This window comes from Phalacrocorax carbo, chromosome 12, assembly GCF_963921805.1.
Source record: "Phalacrocorax carbo chromosome 12, bPhaCar2.1, whole genome shotgun sequence".
Classification (NCBI taxonomy): Eukaryota; Metazoa; Chordata; class Aves; order Suliformes; family Phalacrocoracidae; genus Phalacrocorax; species Phalacrocorax carbo.
In genome coordinates, this window is record NC_087524.1 from 15,754,149 (window position 1) to 15,780,624 (window position 26,476).

General features: G+C 37.1%; 1 protein-coding gene across 1 annotated transcript in view; it reads right to left on the reverse strand.

The window, feature by feature from the left end:
* The window catches only part of PDZD8 (PDZ domain containing 8), a 64,720-nt gene that overhangs the window by 30,684 nt on the left and 7,560 nt on the right, over positions 1–26,476 (reverse strand). The window contains exons 2-3 of the mRNA XM_009511889.2: positions 13,742–13,864; positions 8,055–8,157 (exon numbers count right to left, since the gene is read on the reverse strand). Coding sequence (XP_009510184.2) covers positions 8,055–8,157; positions 13,742–13,864 — 226 coding nt within the window. The remainder of the gene's footprint in view (positions 1–8,054; positions 8,158–13,741; positions 13,865–26,476) is intronic.

Here is a 26,476-nt window from a genome sequence, read left to right on the forward strand (position 1 = left end):
ACTATGAGCACCTGTGTACCCTTTGACAATCTGCAGAAACAACAATGTAATTTTCTCTTCCTTAATTCTAAGATTAACTTCCAGATGATGAACTAGCTGTGGGAGTTACTCACAGACAAGTTACCGCTGAGCAACTTGCAGAAACAAACACACCTACAACTTCATCGTGTGTCAAACCCCTACATGTCTCACACAGACTTTAGAAGTTACCTGGTTTTAGGAAAGCATATGAGTACCAAGTGCCAGTACCTCACTATTTCTCAACAACTGTTTTACTCTCAGCCACAGGCCCCCTTTGAGATCCTTTCTATCCCCCATCCCCCCCCTCCAGGTTTTCTCTGTGTTGTTACAACCCAGAAAACACATTTTTGTTCAGTAATTAAACATTCAAAAACAGGCTCCCTTCTTATTTGTTTTTTTTGGGAGACACAACCATTCACTGACTGAAGGCAACAGTTTTCAACATGCCCAGCAGTTTACTTGGTAGGGAAATATTACATCACTAAAATCCATACCAATGGGTAAATTAGCTTCAATCCAATTATTACCTCTTTAGAAGGAGCAGATCCCAATCTCTCAATCTGAAAAGCAGAAACCTAGTATGTTAAGAAGAGATCAGCTTTTATAAAGGTGCTCTGAGAAAATATATTTTAAAAGTAAACTAGAAGATTGAAGAGAAAAACAAAAAACAAACCAATGAGAATGACAACAGATTATTTTTCCAAAGGTGGTTTTAAATATTGGTGTTTAAGTCCCTCCCCTTCTACTCCAGCCACATGCAGCAGTCACCAACCCTAGCTGCTGGCTCATGTGGCCAGTCACCTTTGCAATAGGATGTAACAAAATAGTTTAGCAAGTCATTCCAGAAATATACTGAATTACCCAGAAACCACTTTGTTTACTCTGGTCAATAAAACACTGTTATCTCCCTTACAATAGGCCATACTCTTTATACAAACAAAGTTAGCTTTCATGTATCAACCACCTATTTATTTAGCAAGATCAGCTATCACTGTAAATCAGTTTCTTTGCAAATGAGAAACAGCTGCTGTAAAACCTACTTAAAACTCTTTCCTGCATCCAGTATTCAGACACGTAGCAGAACAGATGACAAGAACACAAAAAAAAGTCATCAGCACCACATCTAGCGATACACTAATACAGTGGGCCTGTCCTGACTTTTACAAGCATTTTTAAAGAAAATATATTATTTAGTGTTTACTTAATAGTTTCATATTTTAAATATTAAGTTCTAAGTGAAAAAGTATGACGACAAAAGCTTACAATTGCTATTCAAACTGGGTACTATCAGGAGGATATGGAAGACAAGCAACTAAAAGGTAACTCAACCACCCTGTAGTACAGATTCTTTATTATATGAGTAAGGAAAAAGGAACAACCATACACAACAAAAATGAATGTTGTTTATCAGCTCTGTAAAAAGCATGAAAAGAACAGAACTAATCCCTGATCAAGCTTGAAGTTTTATATACTTTCTGTCCTAGAACAGTCATATGGAGAGGTGAATTCAGCTTTGTAAGACCTAACACAGCCACCAAAAAGGCTCGTGCCTCTTTCATGTCTCTGATGAATCAGAAAGAGGTCAGTACTATGCTTTCAGAGAGTACAACACCCTGCAAAATATCAACTTGGAAAACCCCAGCTGAACAGACAGTTCCCCCCAATAGCAGCTGCAATACAACTCGGTTACAAATTCTAACAGAGATTTAGACTGGAATTAAGTGGTTTCAAAGCAGACTTATGTCAGTGTATGAGACAAGTATCTGGCTGCAGAAGAACTTCTCTTCCCAAATCTGAGTACCATGATGAGTTCTGCTGGCAGCTCTTAAAGTAAGAGTTGGGCACAGGGAAGCGCAGACACACACACAGAACATTAAGCCCTGTTCATTACAGATTCTTCATACTCAAGTTATTTTATTTGTTAACCTTTTCATCTGGTATTTTGAATTTTAAACTCAGCAAGTCAGATTCACTGCAAGCAGTCTCTGCAGCACTCCAGAGAGGCTTGGCAGGATCACGACTTCAGGTGTGGACATAAGGAGAAAAAAGGTGCATGTAAGGGGAGTTACAGACTTGGACACACATGATGCATTTAGTATCATCTGCTACCAAATGCAGTAAAGTATGGTGAGCGCTGCTTTCTACCTGCCCCAGATGAGCCTGTGCATGCCCAAGGACATGATGCTTCTGAATGGTTTACAAGCAGGCAAGAAGTGTCAGGTCAGGCTGTGACTAGAGTGATGTCATCTGGTTCTAAACAACTACCTGAATATACATGCACTAAAAAAGCAGCTGTTTGGTTTTTTTAATGTTCACATTCAATAGTGTCTGAGCAGCAGAGAACTACAGTGCATTTTCACAGACAGTCTCTCATTAAATCACAGAAAAGCTTTCTGAAGCCCCAAGTCAAAAAGCTTAAGTATTTAAAATGAGACAGAAAAAATCCTGATGGCCTTCAAGTTTATTTGAAAGACGGATTACAGAATATTATGTAAGGCACAAATCTCAGAACTATTCCCCATTGTATTCACAAATATTATCGAATTTTAGATCATGAATTTTCATAAAAAGTGACATTTTCAAAAAGCTTCTCTTGCTTTAATCCTTCTCCTTTCTTTTGATAGGATTAAACTGAAATGGCAGGCTGTTGAATAAGCATGCTGAAATGCCAACTGTGAGGCATTTAACTCCATGTATTTACAAATTAACATTTCACAGTTGCTTCAAATTTTGACATTATAGTTCAGTACCTTCAGGCAACTCATTTCAGAAGGTGCTGGGTTTGATTTACATAATTTTACATTCATATGTTACAGTACTGGAATACCTATGAGTTTCCCTTAGTCCCTGATAAAGGAAATTTAGTTTTATGAAAGGCTGAGAAATATTGCTTTGTTTTTATAAACAGGTACCAACCAGCCTGCCTACAGCAATTTCAAAATTACTATTAACTTTACCTATAAAAGGCCATATCCGTCAAGATAACCTCACCAAAAGAAGTAGAGATCATGACCTATATGTGTGTACGCATGTACAAATTCAGAGTGCAACACTGAAAGACAGCGTCACTGTTCCTCCCCTTCAGTTACTCCAGCGCTGACCACAATGTTCAGAAAGAACTGTAGAAAACATCAAGCAGAATTCCTAAGAAAAGTGGTGGAATGCTCCTCTTAATTCTTTAATTCTTTCTATTACTAGGTTACTTCAGAGATATTTGTGTGCTGAGACAACTGCTGCAAAAGTGAAGTCCTACAGGCTATTAGATATAGTTTTTCAGATGGAAACTTTTACTTTGCAGAATATGAAATGCAGTTTCTGTATTGCTAAAGTTAGCATTTATAGAAGAGGTTAAAAAAAACACAAGCAAACAAAAACACCACCACAAAACAAAACACACCTCAAACAAAAAAAACACCTGCCAACATCAGAAACACCACCACTTGCTACCTTTAGAAATATAAAACTGTGGCTACTCCTACAGTACCACCTCAGACAACATATTAGCTGAAACCAGAATTTAAAGGTGCTTTCTCAGATTCTCTAACTTGATTATTTCGAGATCAATAATGATTCTCCTGTGCTTCTGAACAGAAAACTTGAAATGGATATATTTTGTTTTGCAGTTGAGCACCTCTCCCCATTTATATTTATACAGTAAATAAAAAACAGAAGCCATTTACAGTTTCTACATGCTTCCTGGGTATAAGATTATCAGACAATAACGATCTATTTGCAATAGTTCCTACAATTTGTAGAAAACTAGTTTATCTGTCAAAAACAATCAGTACCTAAAGAAAGGCAATATGACTACCAAGATATGTAAGGCAGTTCATATGAACCAAGTTTCTCATATCCATACAACTACACCCTCAATTCATTCCCTCTCTACGCTGCTGGAACCACAGGAAAGTGTCAGCACTCTCCACACTCAGGACATCCGAGCATCCACAGAGCAGCCAAGGGTTTGCGTAGGCAGTACAAGACACACAGCTGCAAAGCTACCTCAGGTCCCTGTTACTAATACTGCAAAGGTCACTTCTATGTCCATTCTTCTGACACTTTTAAAGAGGGCAGACTATATTTTCTTTTTGTTCACAGAGCAACTTCAGTTTCTGAAAGAATAATGTAATTTTTCAGCACAACACTATATGTGAAGTGCTGGCACATGTAAAGTGAGCAGCAAGATTCTCACCAAGTGTAACAAGGCCAGGGGCTTGCTCTACACAAATGTGCTCCAAGGAAAAATAGAACAACTCTGTAAAAATCAATCTGCTTTTGCTAACTGGCAGTTCAGTGGAAATAAGCATTCACGTTTATGACACAGCCTCCATATGATAGCTACAGGCATATATCTATTTAGACTTCTCTAATTATTTAGCCATAGAACACCTGTCTAGTAATCCAATGCTGCTTATGCTAATTACTATATCCTATCCATACATAATTAAGTTTTACATAGCAATGCAGCGATTAATGCTAATTAGTAGTACATGCTGCAGGAATTAAGATATTTAAGGATGTTTACATGTGTCACATGAGAATGTGCCAAATCACCTCTCCGAAGTCTTACTGGTGTTTTGGATTGATTTGATAAACAGCTTAGAAGCTTGAGACACCTCTGTATTATAACAGACACTTCAGTAATGCTCCTGATATGTTCAATAACACAGCATCTTTTTCCAAAATCAATTCTGACACCTACTAATATTCCATAAATAATGGGATCAGATTAAAGTCTCACCAAAACTCATTATGAAGTATTAAACCTGTCTAATCTTTTATCACTACTACTAACATAATAAAAAGAATGAAAATGCCAGGAAGTACAGAAAGTTATGAGAATATTCCTCAGGAATGTTGTAGAACAGTCTGAATTAGAGGATGCGTTCTCATGCCTATGTGAGGCTCTTAAATTAGATGCTTTTAAACCATAACAAATTTATCTACTTTATTTCAACTTAGTCTATCATTCCTCCTCTATAGTTTCTGAAGTTGTGATTCATTCTAACAACTTCATCTCAAATAATTATTGCACACACGGGCAACAAAAGAAGGATTTCATACTAGAAAGATATTAATTATTGCAATCAGCTGCCTTGTGGTTGACATTGCATTAGAGCTAAAAATCATAATTACAAGTAAACTTTTTGTTTGGAAAACAGCACAATGTCTTCTCTTTATAGCTTCCTATTTAACAATTCACATAATTATTTCTCAGAAAAATAGCTACACTCCGATGTTAAGTGGCAATACTCTTGCCACTAGATCTCCAACAAGATCTCCTAGTATTTTGCAACTTAACTTGCATATTCAATCTGATTTCCTAAGAGACTTCCATGATTTCACTACATCAGTTGAATATAGTTAAGAAGCAGAAAATAGTTCTGCAAGTTGTTCATTTTCAGTTTCCATATTCTACTATATCAAGATTTTTCAAGAACAGGATCGTAAAATTAGGCCACCTATCAAGTGTCCTGAAGTTCAAGGGTGTTGAGCACAGCGAATTTTTCGTACTGACAGCAGAGCTAGAGATGCAGCAACTCAGATCAAGGAGTTTCTGCTCTCTGGCAGGCAGTGTTTGAACGATGCTTAATGTAGGATGGCAATATAGATGTATAGGAAACCCTTCTGTACATTGCAGGCCAGATTTCCAAAAGCTTAGGAAATTTTAAAAACCAGCCATTTCATTTTAGATGCTGAAAAGGAAGATGAGTTCTTGAGAGTCTCACCCTGAGTACTTTTCTGTAGTTTTAAAAAGCAGCTGTTCCACTCTCCATCCATTTCATCTTACTGCCATCTGCTGTCACAAACACACCAGTGCCACACTGCAGAGTATTTTTTTTCCCTTTTCTATTGCTAGAGTGTAAAAGAGTATATTCTATTATTGCTACTCAAAATTATCTGAAAATAAACACGTTAATTTGTCCAGAGAAGTGTAATGCTAAATCAGTTTACTTCCACCTTCATTGCTAGAGCACCAGCCCTGCAGATCCATGCATGGGTTCATACCCGAACAAAAGGGTCATTAATATGAGTAAGTATTAGCAGGATCAGGTCAAGATCCTGAAATTATTTGCAGTTTCTGATTGATTTGGTTTGTTTTGAACCCTGGCAGTATTGCTTGTTTCTTGAAAATTTTGAAGTATTTGTTATTAGGAAAGGGTTAAGACTATGAACTAGCCAGACTAAGGCTGAATTGCTCCTACCTTATCCTTATGTGATCATGCAAAGAGGCTTAAACCTTTAGATTAAAACGAACTAGAAAAAGTTAAACAAAATTAAAAACTGCTGCATAAACCAGATTATTTTCAGACCTTTTTGTTTAAATTACTCAAATATACCTCCTGCCTGGTGCTTCAATGAAGTCTAGCAACCTCCAGAGTTAAGCGAAGTCTAATTCCTCTGAGGACCACCTGAACGCTTTATGCCATCACCTCTGTTGGTGCCCTGCTCCAGCAGCTTAAACTAACTGAAGCTGCTGTCATCCCACCCTTCTTTCTCCTTTCCACTGGCTCTAGAGCTATCATGCAGCAAGCCAACTCAGGGAGCCAATGCGGTTAACTCACAGCCACATAACCACCACTGACTGTGTTAGGAGCAGGTAGAGAAGAGGCCAAGACACAGACAACTCTGGAGAACGTAGTCCTGAGCTGCCATCAGTTTCTATAATGTCTGGCTCCCAAACCACACTCTGGGAAAGTTCTTCTCTGAAGTTTGTCAGGCTGCACTTCAGCTGCAGGCTCTCCACTTGTCATTCCCCTGCTGCACACAAAGCTAATTGCCACCTAGTGTTACAGGTTCCTAAAACAGCATAGGTGAACCTCTACCCTTCAAGTTTTTCAGTTGACTAAGAATACAGCAGCTAAAACAACAAAAAGAGGCTTTCTGTCTGTTGCTCAGTCATACACCCTTTTTGGCAAAATATAATACACAGTAAACTGAAAACAAGTACCATAGCATTTGTCACAAGGAGTTTTAAAAACAATGCAAAGTGGAATTTAATTGCAGAAATTGAATGAGATGCTGAAATTCCAGATTCTTTCAGCTCCAGTGGAAAAACAATGCTGGTCTCCAAACACAGCTCCAGTCATATAACAAAGGCACAGGGCTTTAGTTGCACTCAGACAGCAGAAGGTAAAATGCTGGACATATATTTATTTTAACAATTGGTTTCATGCAAAGAAATCACTAGAACAAAAATCATCTTAAAGCTTCTACTTTTTTTTTTTTTTCAATAACTGTTACTTATTGCTCAGCATAAGCCCAACTCAATTTGATGACTTCCATAATACCATTCTAATGTGAAATTGAAAGGCTCTTTCATACATTGCACCTCTTGTTTGAAGAAAATAAAAAAGGTAACTCATCCTCACTCACATACAAAAACAGAAGGGCAATTTGTAGGGTGTATGCTGCTAAATTGATGTTATCAAGTATGATAACCAGTAAAAGCTTAACTTTCAATACCACCAATACTACTACTTTCTATATTTGCAGACACTTGTAAAAGTATTTTTATTTAGCAGACAGGGTATGATTCATATGCTGTAATACAAAGGTAGAGATTTATGGCAATCGTCTACATTTCCACAAAATGCAGGGGAAAAAGGAGGAAGGCAGTCCCATGAGCTACCCTCTGATCATCTGTGTCTTCAGCTCTCACATTAGAAGGGAATACACTACTGGCCAGTGAAAGGTGAATCTTACTGTTTTCCAAACATTGCCCCACCCAAATATGACTATAAAAATGTGTATTTTACACTACTTGTTCTAATGCAGATGGACAGTTGACAATATATTCAAACTGGGTACATTTTCAAGCACAGTTACGGTAGCTGAGCACGATGCTGTCTCTACATGTCAATTTGACAGTGAAATACTTTGGATTAATAAGTAAATAACTGGTTTGTTAAGTTTTAGTGTTTTTTCCCTGCTATATCACCCACTTGATTGTTCAAAGCCACACTCTTTCTAGACAATGTATTAAGAGCATAAGGCAGACTGCAACATGCAAAGATTATAGCCTTTTTTACCGTCTTAATAGAACTTCTTGATTTTTCTTCCCAAACATTACTGCTCAGCTCCATTGTGCAATGAACATTTGTTTCTCTTTCATAGGATCCAAACATAAGTAACCTGAAATAGAAAAGCCTATGGTAAGGACTGTAATACTATTACATATATCCCAGATACCATATAAAACTCCCCATTCTTCATTTATACACTCTCTTGTTACCGATGTGTACACACAGAGAAGTCCACACAGAAGAGATTCCACAGGCACAGCCTTAGACCAAAGGAAAGACACTGCCGCCCTCTAGTGGAAGAACTACATAAATATCAAATATAACAAAATTTTTAGCTATCGGTTTTTTGTTTGGGGTTGGGTTGTTGGTTTTATTTTTTTGGTTGGTTGGTTTCGGGTTTTGTGGGTTTTTTGCTATTGTGTTTCCTTTTTTTTTAAAATACTGTTCAATCAGCAGACTAGTATTTTTCCATAAAAGAATAACTTGGGTTTTTTTTAAAAAAAAAAGTAACAATAGCCACATGAGTCTTCCATTCAGTCCTAAACTTCACAATATACTGCAGCTCTTCTTGGTTGAAGAAGAGTGTTGCTGTAGATTAAAGTCAGTTTACTACTGCTTATGTTTCTGTTTCACTGAGCTGGGATCCTCGCATATCTGTAATTTTTTCTAACATTCATAACTAACAGAAGAGTGGTGGTTCATGCATGATACTGTATTCCAGAAGGCTATAAAGCTTTTCAGGTAGATATCAGTACTACAAAAGAGAAAAGAAAACAATAACCTTTAGGCTATAAAACAGCAATAAGGTGTACACAGCTTATCTCACAGTAGCTGGAAGCAGATATTTTGGAATAAAAGTTTAAAAAAATCTTACTCTTTCAAAAGAGCTATTACATTTTAATTCCACCCCCCCAACTTTCCATATACATTTGACAAGGAGAGTTTTAAGCTTTCATCCAAAGTATCACCTTTGTGATTGTGATGCATTACACAACTCTTTAGATGATATAGACAAAAGCTGCCAGAAAACCACCTCAATTTTCTCTGTTTATGTTGTTAAATAATGTTTCTAGGTTAAATATTTATGATCAAAAAGTGCCTAGCCTTCCAGATGTAGAGATCCATAGTAAACGTACTTTGAAAATTAAGTAAAGCTATTGAAAACAACTTTCACCAACAATTACAATTAGTAAGATTAAGCCAATCCCTAGGGAACACACCTCTTTGGCTACAAAGCACTCTAGCTTGCACTGCAGCAAAGAGAGGTAAATCAATATTTCTTCCCTATGTCTCTCTAGGAAGAATTTGCTTAACTGGTTTTTAGCTGAGTAGATGAATGCATGGGGGAGATGATAGGGGAAGATCACATTTGGGTTGGTACCCAGCACAGCTGCTTTACAAAGTGTCAATTGTTTTCGGTTCAGAGTTAGTGGCTATATCCTGTAACCCCATCTTCAGATGGAAAGCTTGCATGCTCTAGTGAAACACTGCAAACAGCAGCTGTCAACCTCATTTCCAACTTGACCTTCAGCACTCATTTGTCTAGACACTATTGATTTGATTACTGTAAGCAGAAATCCAGCCTCAGAACCAACTGATTAGGTAGTTTGTCTGGGCAAGAATAAGTTTGTTCAAGGTTAGTTGAACTCATGAACTCAGGCCTTCTTTGCTTATTTTTAAGCCATCCCTAGCAACCCTCTGTGGCTTTTCTGCTCTGCTTTTAGTAGTTGCTTGAGTAACATGGGTTTTCCTCAGTGTCTCACTGATATCAGATATTAAAGCTTTTCCACAGCTGATCATCACTGGTTGCATATGTTTCATCTTCTGGTCACCTAGACACACTCTTGGGGAATTTTCTAGGGCTACTTATTGTCCTTCTAAAACATCGGCATATTTGCTGTCTTGTACTAGTGGCAACTAAGATAGAAGAACAAGGACAGGAGGTAGCTCAAAACAGGAATAAAACACAATTTTCAGTCAGAACAGTAACATAAATTACAAGGAAAACAATAAGTCATAATGTGATTTCACCTTATGTTAGGTTACCAACACCCAACTTGAAGAAATGTATCACAAGACAGCAAAATTACACATTTAAATTTTAAAGAGCTCTTCATGGTGGAGTTTGGAATTCAATTTCCAAGTTCAGAAAGACAAAAGGGAAATTTTAACGGCTACTACACTACGGAAATTTTTGTTTGAATTAGCGTGCAAACAGAGGTACTGTATTCTGTAACACAGCTGCAGATGAAGACTGACATTGTGTCACAACACACCCAAACCAACTGGATATTAAGGAGATTGAAAGTTTGTAAATCAGTATTAAAGCATGCATGAAAGACATCCTGAAACAAAGTTTAACCCCAGGTATAGTTAATCGATAAAGGAATGTGATTAAATTACCACCTGAGTAATTAAAATATGCATCCAGAAAGTGAATTTCTATTCCTTCCCCAACTGTAAATTGGATGGTTCCCTGCAGCAAGTGAGCATGAGGTAGAAGAGTGATTCAACTGAGTAGCTATGGATATGAAAACAGGTTTTTTTGTAGCTGTCCTGCTTTCCAGTCTGAGAGCTACAAGGACTCCAAGATACGAAATGTTTGTCCTCTGACAGACCAACAGAAGAACATGGAGGCTGTGGTCACCTCAACTCTTGAGCCAAACTAAGAGTTCATCAAGTCTTTATAGTCTTCTGGAAAAGAGGATGAATAACAAGGCTATCAAGTTCCCTGCTTTTTGCAGGATGATGCTAAAGTGCTGATCTGCAAATCTAACAAGAATCTGGCATGTGCAGGCAAAGTATGCAGCAATCTTTTGTAACATGTTATTTATTACCAGGTACATAAAAGCAAGCTGAATTTATTTCCTTTACAATTCTTTCCTAATTTTTTTATTTCAACCGTGGCCTTTCCACGTGCAAGTATTTTAGCAGCTGAAATAAGCAGAATATTTCCCAAATTTTAAGAATGTCAAAAGCAGATTCAATATTCACGTACTTAAAGGTGCCACTGCCACACACTGAAGTCCACTTGAAGGCAAAAAGAAAAGAACCCATAAAACTCCAAATGTGACAAATCAGTCTCAGGTATACTCTGCGTTATTTTACCAAATAACTATCTTAGGAAAATTTCCTTGTCCACAAAGGTTATCTATTGAAACAAATGCTAATTTAGAAAGCCCACTTGATGGCACAGTTTTGGAAGAATATTTTCACCTAATTTAATCAGAGTTTATAGGCTTTAAGACTTCCATCACAGTGTATCTTTAAAAAAAATTAATAGTAAGATTTAACAGCATATTGCTTTGTTTTTCCCTTTACCTTAAAAATTTAATGTAATGACAAGTAGCAGCATTTTTGCAGTAACTGAGTTCTGTGAAGGCACTGCACTTGTACAAGAAAATTTATATTTTCAACAGGTCAGACAAAAATTTGCAAAACATTCCTTATTATTTACACCTCGGTTCCCATCCTTTCTTTAATTTAATTTTTTTAAGTGTTTCTTCCAATAGCATGACAGCAAGGAAATTAATATGGTCAATCCTGAGATGAGAAAAGTGTAAAGAGTGCAGGTTATTTTGGTCACGTGAAAAATATAATGAAATTAAACTAGACATTTATAACATACAAACAGGTTACTAAATGTTTTCTTAGTGTATTTTCACCACCATATTTCAGACTTAAGCAGGAGAAGTAGCAGGACTTTTACTAGACTAGATTGATTACAATGTTAGTGGTGAGGAACCCTACTCCAAATTCTGTATAGAAGTCAAAGAATAGGTACTGAACTGGGAGAGAATATTAAAACCTTCTGAGGCAGTGAGCAAAACTGAAAAACACAAAAACGTTAAAGTGATCTTTCATTTCTGGAACACGAATGATTGCCAAGAAGAATTTTCAGGTCCCAGTGGTAGACATGAGTGAAAAAGCTCTGTATTTCAGCATGCAGTGCTGCACCCTTGAGAATGCAAAGAACTGTTGAGAATGGTCCCAGGCAACCTTCACACCAGCTCACATACAGCGGTGACGAAAAACGGAAGTTTTGTCATTGTTACTTTCATATATATTGTGTATTTCTTCTTTTACTACCAAGATCTTCAATGTGTCTTTCAGCTTCTACCTCATCAATAGCTTCAGGTGCAAAATAAGCAAGAATATTTACACATGGGGACTCTATGGATAGCAGTTGTAGCTGTTTAGTTCAAAGAAGGATGGGACACCTGGAAGACCTGAGGAATTGCTATGGGACCAAAAGTCAGGCATGTAGATCAAGAGGGATCTGTTCAAACATCATTTTCAAGTGCATGTCAAGAAACTCCAAGCAGCATAAACCAGTCGGATTAAGTCAGACCTGAAGCTTAAAAGACCTGACAAGCCAGCAACTGCATCCCTTCCCAGCCATCTGATAAGCATCTGTGACAGCTGAAAATACTGAGAAGTCAGATGATGATGTCAAACTGAGCAATCAGGCTTCTAAAAGGTAATGGAAAGAAACACAACAATGTCGGAGATGTTACACAGTGTTTTAGATTCTGGAAAGACAGAGTATTAAAAAAATTACTCTCCAAATTAAAAAAATCCCACACTAACTGCACACAATTTAAGGTAGTTATTTCGGGCCCTCTGTTAATAAAAATGAGCATACTACTGAACTGAAATTGGAGACTGCCTATAGAGGGAGATCATGACTTCCCTTACTTAGTACAGTAGAGAAGAAATGCTCCTAGCAGCCAAGGAGTGCCCAGAGTAATTTAGTATTCCTGGATCATTCACAGAAAACATAAGAAATCTAGGGAGACAGGTAAGCAGCAATTTTATTACAAAAAATAATCACTGCTGTGGCCCACACAGTCCTTAAAAGCAGAAGAATATTTTCTGGAAATCCATAGCACTGTTAAACCACATAGCAGCAAATACAGTTCAAACAGGTCTAGAAGGCTACAGAAAAAAAAAAAAGTGTAAAAAGGAGCTCATATAGTAAACAAGCCATAAAAAAAACAGTTAAGAAAAAAAGTCTTGCTGCAAACCAGAGTTTAGTTCATAAAGAGCAGAATGGCACATGATCAGATCAAAGCCTAAGCACCACTAGGATAAGATCTAACATAAACCAAAAATTAAGAGGTCTGACAAAAAAAATCCCCCAAAAACCAAGAGGCCACACACCTTTTCTCCAGCTTTAAAGAGAACTATTTTCTCTCCAATGAATGAAGAAAGATTTTATTTCTTTCAATTATTTTGTTCAAGACAAAGACAATAAATAATGCCTTATAAAAGTTATTTGGATTAATCTAAGTAAGACTGAGTGAAACAATTATTTCCCTTTGCATACAACATAATACAATAGGATAATTACAACATTTATGCTGTCCTGGAAAGAGATTCATAACTTGGCGTGCCAAACAAACAAAAAATCCCCCCAACAACAACAAAAAAACAAACCAGGAGGCACAGATTAGCTTGTAACTAGGGAAAAGGAAATGAAAGGCACACACAACGTAGAAGTGCCTCAGAAACTTACTGCAACTTCTGTTTGTTAATTTTTACTTTAAAAAATATATTTCTTGATTAGAACTCAACCACAACACCAAAGGCACTACTTCTTGAATCAGAACAGGCCTACAACTATGATGACTACAAAATTAAGAAACATGTACTTGCTCAGTCAACAGTGAGCAAAAGACCACAAAACATACCTTGTACATTCAATTAACGTGACTTTCAGTCGACCTTCTGTCAACAGAAAATCCTGTATGCAGAGGTCTCGATCCTCATATTCATCAGGTGGCAATACTTGAAATGGGAAAAATGGCTTGAACCTGAAAAATATAGAAGAGACTTATGTTAATTCAAATGACATAAACGACACTAGCACACAGAAATAAAAAAGGTAACAGGTTTACAATGAATCTTTAACACTCCTAAAGAGAAACGTTACCGTTCCTACCTATCCATTGGTCAAAAGGAACAAGCAGAAGTTAAAGCTTTCTGAATGCAGAAGACTGGAGAACATATAAACAAAAATAGCTTCACAGGAACAGGTTATTTGTGTTACATTTATAGTGCAGATAACTGAGAAAATGGGAAGCTGATCCAACGATAGAGTATGTTTATGATTGCAAATGTGATTTAACACAAGAGTCCTTTTGCAAGAAATATCTTACCAGGTCTTCATTTTAAGTTCATCTGCATAAAACATACAGCACTGAAAGGCAAAAGTATACTAAGAACCTGAAGCTTAAATTTTTATGACACTGCTGTACTTTCGAGGACTGGCGCATCCTAATAAACAGTACAATTTAGTTACACAGATTGATACTTCTCTCAATTTGTGAAAAACATTCAATTGCTCTTTTCAGCCAGTCTTCTTGAATTAAAATAAAGATACAGGTATTCTAAATATTTGCCCCTGAGCTTTATTTCCCTCATCACAGGACATAAATCACAGGAAAAGCAGTTCATGTTCAAGATACTAAGTGTTTTACATACATTATCTCATCACATAATTCTCTCCCTCTGATTAGAATATGCCGAGTTACAAATACCTATTTCATTTTTAAGTGATAGCGCTTCAGTTTTGGACACAGCCACGATCCGAGGGAAGGAAGGAGGGGGAAAGGCTGCACAGCTGCAGCCCCATCACGTGGCAGACACACATGCAACTCTAGCAGCAAGGGCCACAACCCTGCAAACAGAAAGATATAATGGAATCTGCACGAGCATTTGTAAAAAGTATTTGAAAAAGCACTTGCAGGGTGTTCCTTCTTTCTGTCTTTTATTTATTGCTCCCATTTCCTAGGACTGTCCCCTGCCTTGGTTTCCATCCCCTCTCACTGACATGGCCTCCCAGTGATTATTTCTGTTGAGAACACTTAAAATTGCAGGACACGAGCACCACTGCCTGCAGGATGTATCTGCCATTTCATGAGAAAGAAGTCTTTCATAAGTACTGTTTGCTCAACCATTGGAGGCATCTGCTTGTCACATTCAGAGATCACAATATGTTCAGGAAACAGTCACATGGATCTGAACTGAAGAGTTTCAGAAATTCAAATAAATAATTAAGCACCCTTTAACTGTCGGCACACTCTTCAGGAGGGAGCCCGGCACTCTGATTCGAGACACTGCGTTTCTATACGAGCATCAGCCTTGTACAGAGCCATGAGAAAGACATTTCTTTTGTTCTCCCTGTGAATAAATACAACTCAACACTCCAGCTATTCTCCTGAAATCCAATTCAACTTCTAACTTTAATTTTGTTCCAAGTTTCTCCCTCATTAACTCCTTCAGGAAGAAAACTCTTTGAAATGAGTCAAGTCAAAATAATCAATTTTTAAAAACTGAATAGAAGTCTATGTATGAAAAATATTAAGCGATTAAATCACACTGGCCACGGTTTAGGCTTATGAGTATACCATAAGCTACCAACCCAAAATATTCCTTGTGTGTATACTATCTGGTTTGATATTTTACTCATCATCTTTATAGTTCTTGAATTATTAAAGGAATAGTAAGCATCACAAAAGTGGGGGGAAAACCACCAACACAATCCCACTATTTTAACTCTACGAATTTCTAAGATTTATTGCCACTTCAGGGCTCAGCCACCACCCTGCTCAGGCCCACTCTGAGCCATCACAGCACAGGCCACCCCACACATTTCTCACTTTAAGCACAAGCCAGAATACCCTGTTCCTTTTAGAAATTATTTTTACCCCCTCAAAATACAGATATAGCTCAGATTTTGTTAGGCAAAAAAAAGGAAGAGTTAGGCAACACACTTGTAGTTTTGGTTCATTTCTTCCCCCCAGCACAAATAAACAACTTTTCAACTAGTACCAGCAACTGCCTATATACCTTCTCCCAAAATCTATTTTAAAAAATTGTTTTCTATGGGAACCTCAAGCTAATGACCACCACCAGGAGCCTCAGTGAGCTACTGAAACAAGATTTCTGGGAGGGAGGAAGAGACAAAGAAAGGTCACCTCTCCAGATTTCTGCAAATGCCAGGCTTAGAAGTGTTGGCATTGATAAAGTCCTTCCCTTACCTATACACCATAAAATAGCCTGCAGGCTACTTAACAAACACACAAACCTGGAAAAAAATCTATTTTCAATACCAAAAGTAAGCAAGAACAAACCAAAAAAAGCAAAATAACAGACTAAAACGTTCCAGTAGGGCTGCAGACATATCTGTCTACACATTCAAATCAAAAATGTAATCTCAAGTAACTTCAGAACGAAGTGTTACGTACAGCACACACTGCAATATTTTGCTGCAGAGCGAAATGATGAAATAATCCTCAGAACAAGCCATTTTTTTGGGGGTAGATTAAGCCATAATGTTTACTGTAATTTAATTTCTATTTTCAAAATAGACTTTTTTTAATTAATACAACAATGAATTAAGGAGGAAAAAAGTCTAAAATACCAATACAGTTATATACAATAAAATGTCAAACACTTAGCAGTATATGCTGGACTTTGTGCAGAACTAGTTAAATTTTCTACAAATATGGGATTAAAAAGCAGTCTCAACAACATTTTTAATTTACAACATGCACTTATGTTCACATTCTTACCCCTGAAACTATTTGCAAAATCCTTAGCAAAACCCCCTAACATATTACCTATTTCCATTGGCATGAGCAACATACAAATAGCTAAATATCCCACATTAAATGCATTTTTAATGTTTAAGTGCTGCTCTGAAGCCTTCCAATTCTATAACATAGCACTTGTCTATTTAAGGTAATTTACTGAGAGTTTGTACACTTTCAAGATTAAACATTGGACAAATTACTATTTCAAGTAGATTTCAATTATATATTATTTAAATGAACTGTTGACAGACTATGTGAGCACAAGATAACCCAAATTTGTTTGGAAGGACTTTCCTACTGGGAACGGGTGAATGAATACAAACCCAGACAGCAGCAGTCAGTAACACAGCAAGACTCTGTTCCCTCGTGCTGTAAAACCACAGAGAGGCCACCTGCAATCCACCCATGTAACTGTGTCAGGCATCATGGGCTCTCTCGCCTTTTTCCCCATGGTAGGGAAAGTGCATGAGCTACCTACCTTTTAAAAAAAACACCTTCACCAGTAACGAAGGGCACTCTGAGGAGTGCCATCACGCTGCTCCTGTTTGGTTTAGCAGGAGCACAGCAGAACAACAATGGGTCTTCTCCCCTCTGCGGAGAAGCTGGATTCCCCACATCCATACTGTATCTCTAACCTTCCTGCCTGAGAACAGTCACAGCACTACCCAAAATGAATTGTAAAGTTTGTTTCATAAAACGTTTACAATAGGGACAACAAAACACACTTTTAATATGAAAGCAAAGCTGCATTTCATTGTATTAAAGTACCAACAGTAGGCTTTTAGCTAACAGTGCCAGTAACGCAATTCAGCAAACAAGGCAAGAGCTACGAACTCTATACCCAAGCTTTGCAGACTATGGTACCTTTGGTGATTCAGTTATCTTCCTGTCCCAGGCTTTCCATTATAAAGGAGAGATAAGTCTCCTATCATGCTGGGTTTGTTATTATAATACAGAACTTATTTTATTAAATACCTTGTGTAAATAATCTTGCTGTGATTTCGGTAATAGTTTTAAGCATGTATTTTGGTAGCCTCTAATATTTAGTCCACCTTTGAAGAGCAAAAGTCCACCAATAAATACCTAATTTAAACTAATCCCATTGATTAAGACAGAAAAAAAGATCATGTAGCCTACCAGGAAGCCTCTGTTCAAAAAGTCTATAAAGCAACCTCAACAGCAAAATAACTGCTTCAGTTAATCTCAGCTGGTCTCTGTCCTCATCACAGCAGCCATCCCAGGGTCTGGGCAGCTCTGGTAGGTTGCTCTTGTGAATTCAAGGCTCAGTTCCCAAACACTGAACAAGGAAAAAAAAGTGATAGCTATTTGGCTGTCTAGATCTTTAAAAACTTACCCAGTATTTGCAGCTCTCTTTCTTAACTTTAACCTGTAGCCAAAAAAGTTCATTACATAACTTGGTGGACCTCCATCAGTGGAGCACAAGCATGTAACAAATGGTCTGCAGTCGGTCAATTCACTGCCGCAGACTGAGAAAAAGGTTTTAATCCTTGACAACAGTGCAGAGAAATCTAGGAGTTGCTCCTGACAGTACAACAGCTGAGAAAACATTATTGAAAGGTACTTACAAGAAATGTAGTACCTTTCTAAACACTGCTGAGCTGTTACCAGGGTCTCCAAGGCAGCTTTTCATTGCAACTATATTAGACCCCTTTCAATTGGGGTCTAATGCTGCCATATCCTTATTCAGCAAGGTCAAAAGGCAAAATTCGTGCCCATGTCACAAATCCCTGACCTACAATGCAGGATTACACCAACTCAATTCATATATCCAAAAGCCTCTTTTTTGATTCCGAACCTGTGCAATGATACTAAACAACTATCAGAAATAAGGTAGATTTTGTGGGGGAGAGATTTTACTGTCTTTAAACCATATTTGTTAAATCTATCTTCTTCTCCTCCAGAGGAACAAAATAGGCACATTGTAGCTATGCTAGAAAAAACAAACCAACCACCCACCTTAGGCCCCTGCCCCAAAACCCTGTTTGGATATGGAATGCTGTTACATTTAGAAGTGCCTTATATCAGATGCTTATAGTGCCTCTTCAATTTGTTTTTAAATTATCAGTCTCCCTCCACAAATTTATCACCTTATTTGTCCGGAAGACTAAAATCCACATAGCACACTATTAAGAAAACATTAGTTTTCTTAATTAATCATTAGTTAAAAACCAGCAGTTTAACTTAATAATACGAATATGAAGAGGAATATCCATTAATCAAACTTTATGTGAATTTTCAGCAAGTGAGAAAATATTTAGAAGCAGCTGCCGAGTAGCAAAAGCGTTTCTTAACAAATATCGCAAGACACAAACAGCAAAAAAAAAGTAATTTCACATTAAGAATTAGGTCAGATGATTTTACCAAAAGATGATTAAGATAAAGTTAATTAATACACAGGATTAAAGTATCATAATACTGAGCTCTACCCTATATGAAGCACAGCAAAAATGCTTCCAGATACTGCATGCAGTCAGTATGTCTCCTTCATAAGAAAAACTACATTCATGTCATGTTTCAGAGTCACCTCAGTGGCTCATTTGGTCTCATCTCATCACCACCTCACTCAAGGTCTGGATCAAAATTGCATCTAAAAAAATCAAGTTTGTTCCCCTCATTTTGCGTGTTTTCAGCCTCTGAATAATGCTAGTCTTGCTTCCAATTGCCAGTTCTGGAGGGGAAGGAATTTACCTACCTGGAACAATACTAATTAAGTGGTTTACTTTCAGAAATGCCTGACCTACATCCACATTAACTTGTATTCACTATTCTGTGATGATTGTTTTGTGGTACTTAAGTCAGCTTTTAACAGAGAAAAGGACAGGAGTCTCTTATACCTTGGTTTAGTTTAGTCAACCTATTACCTAAATCAACTGCTCCCACCAGTACTTACTTAAATACAATAATTTTAGTTGCATGAAGAAATCTATTAAGAACTGGGAAAAAATTACCAATTTATCTGGCCAGAGATAACCACGCACTTATGTGTTTCCATTCATTGCATCTGTTAAGAACATCCAGAATCACGATAAGACAAAAAATAATTGTTAAGAGCTAAACACAGACAGGAACAAACTTCAAAAGCTCTCAGTACTTCATTTCCTAACTGGAGAAGCAGAAAGATTTAAAGCTTCATTTTTAAATGCAAGAGGAAGCTAGAACTTTGTAGAGCTTTAGCTAAGAAGTGAGAACACTTTTCTAGAATAAGTTCTGGGAAAAGGAAGTTTGATATCTAAAACAGTGGTCTAAAAATTACTGGATATCTGTTTAAGACCACATTAATCACTTGTATTATATGAATTCCAGCACTACTCTACTGCCATAAAATGAGATTAATCGTCCTCATGTTTATAAATTTTTTAATCTAGTTACATTAACTGAACTTTTAAATCTTACGCAAGGCAGAAAGATACTTTAAATCTCAGAAGAGCCCACCAGCTAAAAATGCAAATATCTTTAGCATAAGGCTACTTTGTATACATTGCAAAGTCTTAGAATTTTGTTTACTACTAAGCAAAAATTAAATCAAAATCTGGTGTTAAGTGTCAATTCACTTTTGTAAATGCTACTGTATTTGAAGATTCTAGTATCTAAGATAGTTTTGAAAGAATAACTGCTGAATTTATTTTCAGTTTTGGGAATACTCAGAAGGTTCAACTAACCACAGAACAGAACTCTCATTTTTAGATTGCCTTGTATTTCTGTGAATCAGATTACAAGCGCATGACTTTGTATAAATTTAAAAAAGAATGACTGACAGCAGGTATTTTAAGTCATTAAAAATTTCTGTATTCTTACACTGTGTGTAATTTAAAATAAAGTTTACTTCTACAAAAATTCTAAAATATTACAATCCACTCCTAAAAAGGCACGATCACATTAATAAGAGTTTTTTTAAAAGTACTTCTCAGCTTACATTTAAGCCTGTTAGGGTTAGGTATTATAAGCAAAGAGCTTGCATCATTCTTCATATTGAAGATAGAAAAGGAACTCATCCTTATTTTGAAAAAGGATTGGTAATATTTTTTTTTAAGAAGTACTTAAAGTAGCACCACAGCAGATTTTGCAAAAGCAATTCTCCAGCTTCCATTGATTTCGTGGGGAACAAAGCTGCAGAAGTGTGTCAGCATTCATATTCAGGGGACTTTAGTAATTCAAACTATACTCTTATTCAGTACAGAGATCTACTAACTTCAGCTTTACCCTCACCCATGAAAATTTGGCTTACAAACAACCTGAAACACACTGCAAGAAGAGAGTAGGTTTATTTTCTAGGAAATTTTATGGAAAACTGCAAATCAGTTCTCACACTCCACCCACTGTGTTACAGGATATTCTGCCACAGACATGTGGGAGGCTCATACACATAAGTTCTCAATATATGAACAGTCACTTTTTAAATCAAGACCTCAAAAAAAAAAAGGCAAGCATTTTATTATTCAGGTTTTCTTCTTCAAAGATGTTTCACACATTTCCAGATTCTTAAACTACAGTCTTTCTTACGGTGATACCAGTACCTCTGAGGTATATCTCCAATCAGACACTCAAGACAAACACTTTTAAAACTTTAAGACCCATTCTACCAGAACAAACAGAAGAACAAATGTAAATAGTCAAGTAGCTCCTTCCCAAAAGATGATAATTTTTTTCCTGCTTATAGGACAGAACTCAACATAAAAACAGCAATGAGAGTCTTAAATATTTGCCACTGCTGTCTGTATTGGAATAGCCACAGGTAAAAAAAAAAATCTTGAATCAGGCTTATCAAAACTACTTATGAACACAAACAAGATCAATTTGACCATGCACAGACTTTTTTGCATGTCAAGAATACTGGTTTCCCAAATTTTAAATTCCATAAATACTGAAATAGCCTCATTAACTCAATGCAGTCAATGCCTGTTTGATCTCTGAGTTTTCATGTGGGTTTTGTTTTTTTAATGTTACGTGACCTAGCTGAAGCCAACTGTTGGTTCAAATTAAGAGAAAGATCAAAATCTTGCTATATCGCAGTCTCAGACAGGACAAAGACAAAATTTCCCTGTCTAACCAGAAAGCCTGAATCATAGTGGCTCTGCTCCAAACAGGACAGAAGATACAGAATATGCTCTTGTTCACATGGAGCTGAGAGGCAGGTGTGGTTCAGCAACCAGTTTTTAGGAATTCAAGGAGAACAGCACTAGGAAAACCACCAAAAACTGAACAAATAAACCCAACACACCCCAAAACTCTACCTTTAGCTAGTTAGATTAGAGATTGGTTCCAATAATTGATGCTAGCAAAATACTAGGTTTTTCTCACTTCAGCAATATATTCCCCCATAAGGTCTCAAGTGTCTACAAACATCTCCGCAGTCCTGGTCAGAGGAGAACAACATTCATGTTCTAACAGAAGTCTCTGCTCTGTATGTGACTCATTCATTGAGCTCAAGAGTTTTAATCATCCACTCTAAACACTAGCTTATGTCCATATGAAAACTAAGAACATCCTCTTACACAGAAAATGACTATCTCACTGCTAAAGTCTGACAGCTGTAAACCAAAAGTGATAAAATATTCGTATCTGTTCTGAATTCTAGACACGATAGCTTTCCAAAGTTTACCCTCACTCCTCCAGTTAGTTTTAAAAATGCTCTAACTACAGAAGCTTCTCTTCAATCTGCATTTATCTAATCACTTCTGACAAGCCAGAAGATGGTCCAACTAACACTCCAAAGTGGAGGAGACAGTCTAGCTCAGGATTAGTGGTACCATTTTCAAAGCTAAGATGACTGACAGTTCACCTTAAAATTGTAAACAGCAGTAATTAAGGATCTGTTTTACAGACAGCGCAGCTATTCAGGTTGCAATGGTGGGGAGGACAAGCGATGGGGACTAGAGACACACCATGGCACATACTTGACAGCTGTCCCCCAAGCAAAGGTGTCACCATTTGTGAGTCACAGCAGTTTATTAATGGGCCTGTACAGTAAACAAACAGGATCGAATAACCCAGAAGCTCAGTCTGGACATGACCTGTGGCACCACTGTTGACAATTAAATACAGGAGGGGCTTGCAAGATTAATTAACAAATACTTCCCAAACCCAGCATCACTGATGGCAAGTTACAGTTAGAACTTGTGACTGCACTGAAAGAAGCAGCTGCTCAAACTACATAACCTTCTCTCACCATCCCCATAATGAATTTGGATATTTTCTCTAATTTGGCCTTCTTTCAGAGGAACAGGAAACAAAAAAGAAAAATTTGACTTTTTGTATTATTGTTTTAAAACAATACCACTGACTAACACTGCTGTTCCCACCCCACCTCCCCTTGTAATCCACTGGGCTCTTTGCTTGGCAACATTAGAATTCGTTTTGTTTATTCTACCATACTGCATTAAGTTTTATTAGCAAGTATGCAGAGTTACTTTTAAAGGAAAAAAACCACTGTTTAAGTTTTCAGAGTTGCACTGCATCATTTCCACTGTTTAATTACTTAGGAATTATTCACCGAGTGATTCAAACACCACCATGAAGCCTTCTGCCAGGTCACTGCTAGACTATGATCTTCAATTTCTACTCAGGCAAACAGGAATAATGGTTTAAGTCATTTACTACACAAGTGACATTCATGCAGAAGTCCATTTTAGTTCTTACTACACAGTGGCTTACATTTAAACTACTCTATAAAAAGCATATTTGACAGGATATTTTTCAAAGGGTTTAGCATCATTTAAAGCATTTTACATAACGTGGTATTATTTATTGTAAGTATTAGTATCTTCATTTCAGTGACACTGGCAAACAATGCTTAATGCCATTACAAAAGCAGACCATAGTATTTGTACACATTTCCTTCTGAACAGGCATTTTTCATAACTATGTTGCCACTAAAACTGTTACAGGAAAATATATTGAAGCTTAGCATTAAGACTAAGTTAAGAAAGTCAGGAACAAAGTATGTGTTATGATTACCATTAGATATCCACAGATAATTTTAAAATACTGGACATAAATTAAGGAGTAATTTTGCAAATTTAAAGCTCAAATTGTGCCTGTAATTTTTTACAGTTAAAGCAACACAAAATTGCTGAAAAAGTATTCCCCAATGATTATCCTAATTTAATTTTATGCTAGTCGTATCTGGCAATTAATTACTGCCTTTGAATATGTGTAACAGTCTGATTATCATCAGCTGATCTCTCTAATACACTCTTTATTGCAGACAGAATTTTCTGGCATCTGGTAAGTCTTCAAAAATGTGAAAACTGTACTGCTGTAGCAGAATCCCTGTTTTCCATTACACAAAACAGCTTTAATGGAGAGAGCTGGGTGCACTGCTCCTTACAGACTGTTCTGCTGAACTTACAGCATAGCTGCAAGCTGAACAAGGGAATCAAGAAATTATAAAGGTAAGTTGTTCCCCTGTATTTTTAAGGCTCGTATGAATTACATCAGCTAGTGGGGGGGGGGGGGGAACCAACAGAGTTGCTCTCCAGAGCCCAACCCAGAGTTGAAAACAATTTCTGCCTTTCTCTCATCTAAAAAAAAAATAAAAAGGTTTTTCCTCTCTCTCTTTTCTTCTCTGGTACACCTAGCATCTCCTTGGCAGTTTTCATAGCTATATATGGCCACAGACAGGTCTAAAATGCTACCGGGCTCCAGCTGGGTCCTGCAGCAAACAGAGATGCACTCCCAAGTCCTGAGAGGGCTTATTAAACCAGACAAGGCTCCACAAGAGTAAGAGTCCTTCAGGAAGCAGATGGACCCAAATGGCTTTGGGTAGGTGTGATGCAGAAATCTGAGCCACCAAACCCAACACAGCATATAGCCAACTTGCTAGGTAGAGCAATTTAGGAGCACCTGCATCCACGACTCCACATACACGTCCATTTCACTGGGCACTTCAGCTGTGCTGTAGAAACTTTCTTTGCAACACAAACACATCTGTCAACTGAAGTCTTCATTGCAGATTTTTTTCACTAATTTACTAGATATGCTGGCTAGCATCATGGAACATCTTGAAGTTCTGAATTCTAGCCTAGATTCGACTGGCTTGTGAAACAGCAATTTGATAAACAGTAAAGGTAAATAACAGGAGAAGCTTCCAAAACTTGTGTGGATTTTACTCATGTCTCTCAGCTGAGATCACCATTCCAGCAGTATTCTTTAGTTTAACCAAAAACTCAGTGTCTGCAATGGAAACTATGCAAAGAAAATTTGTTTATAAATTCTGTGTTCAGCTTAGTATGTCACAATTAGCCTGACAAATGTTTATAAAATAATGACACTCAAATCCCCTTTACACAAACCGGCATCCACATTCACTTCCAAAATAAGAATTTATCCACAGTTATGAACAAGCCCTCTTCAGCACTTGAATGTCAAAACAAACACTTCTGGTGGAGCATTTTTTCTTAATTATATAAAATCTTGATAATCATGTATCACGCAGAATGTTACCTGCTCAAAAAGCTAATTGTTCCTGGCTAACATTTGTAATATTGGATCATTGCTTTCTTCTGGACAAAAGCACAGTTTGAGATCATCATGCAACAGTTTTTGTAGTTCTGCAATTAATGGATTTTAGCAGACTGGGTGGCACAAACTGTCTATTAAATTAACAAACTGCATAGGTGTTTAACTTTCTCTCCATACTCCTTTTAGGCAACAAAGCTTATTAATCCAGAAGAAGTTTTAAAGTTTAAGTCTTTTACTAGTCTCTAAAGAACAATAATAACAAGAATAACAAAATGTTTGATTTAAAACTATTTCAGCAAGTGTGAACATGAACTGTAAACACAGGAGTATATCAGGTGACTTCAGGCAATCTCTGCAGGAATGCAGAATAAGCCATTTCCCATAGAAACACGGTAATATGAAAGGACTAGCTCCAGTAGTGAAATTGGCAGCCTGAGACTAAGCTTCCCCATCACTGGAGCATGACACTGTTCTACCACAACAATTACTAAAACCTACTGTCCTTACTCAGGCTGCTTATTTAAGAGCCTTCTGGTCAAGTATTGCTTACTAATAAAAAGATCAACTATTTTACACGCTTAATATATATACAATAGGTTCTATAAGAGACTCACATTTTGACATCAAATGAGCTACTGAGCGCTGTACTAGCTACCCACTTTTACAGGTAAATCTGTGCCTCTGTTCCTTGAAGTAATGTCCTTCAAGGAAAATCCAGTGTTCTGCTTTGTGTGACAGGTAGGAAACATTCATCACACCATCTATCCACAGAAACTGAAAGTCATAATACAGCCTGTAGATGGTGATTCAGTATAGCCCAACTCTAGTGCTTGAACACAGCTACCTGCTCCAACAGACAGGCTCAGAGCCAAGCTCGGACATTTGTTAGATGTGTCTAGTTCGTTAGTGTGATTAACTCCTATATGCCCTATACTTTGGAATAGGTTACCTTTCAAAAATTAGAGAGTACTACTGCTTATTTCATATTTTACTTAAAAGATCTGAAAGCTATATAAATTATGACAGCTGAATAAAAAAGAGTATTTGTTCTCGCTGAGAAACAAGATCAGCTTAATTGTTCAGGATCAGAGTGCAGGGGAACATAAATGCAAACTCTCAACACTAGTGTATGCAATACGTCATGAAGTACCAAACAAATCTTATCAGATTTTTCAGAGCCTTCTATCCACATGAAAGTAGTTCATGCAGACAGTAATGACCAAAATTTATTCTTTTATGTCTTCATTCATCTCTCCCTCCAACTATGATTTTTTTTTTCTTTTGCCCCCAACTTTACCTCTGGTCTCCCAGTTTCTTCACTAATCCACCTCAAGTCAGTGCCATATT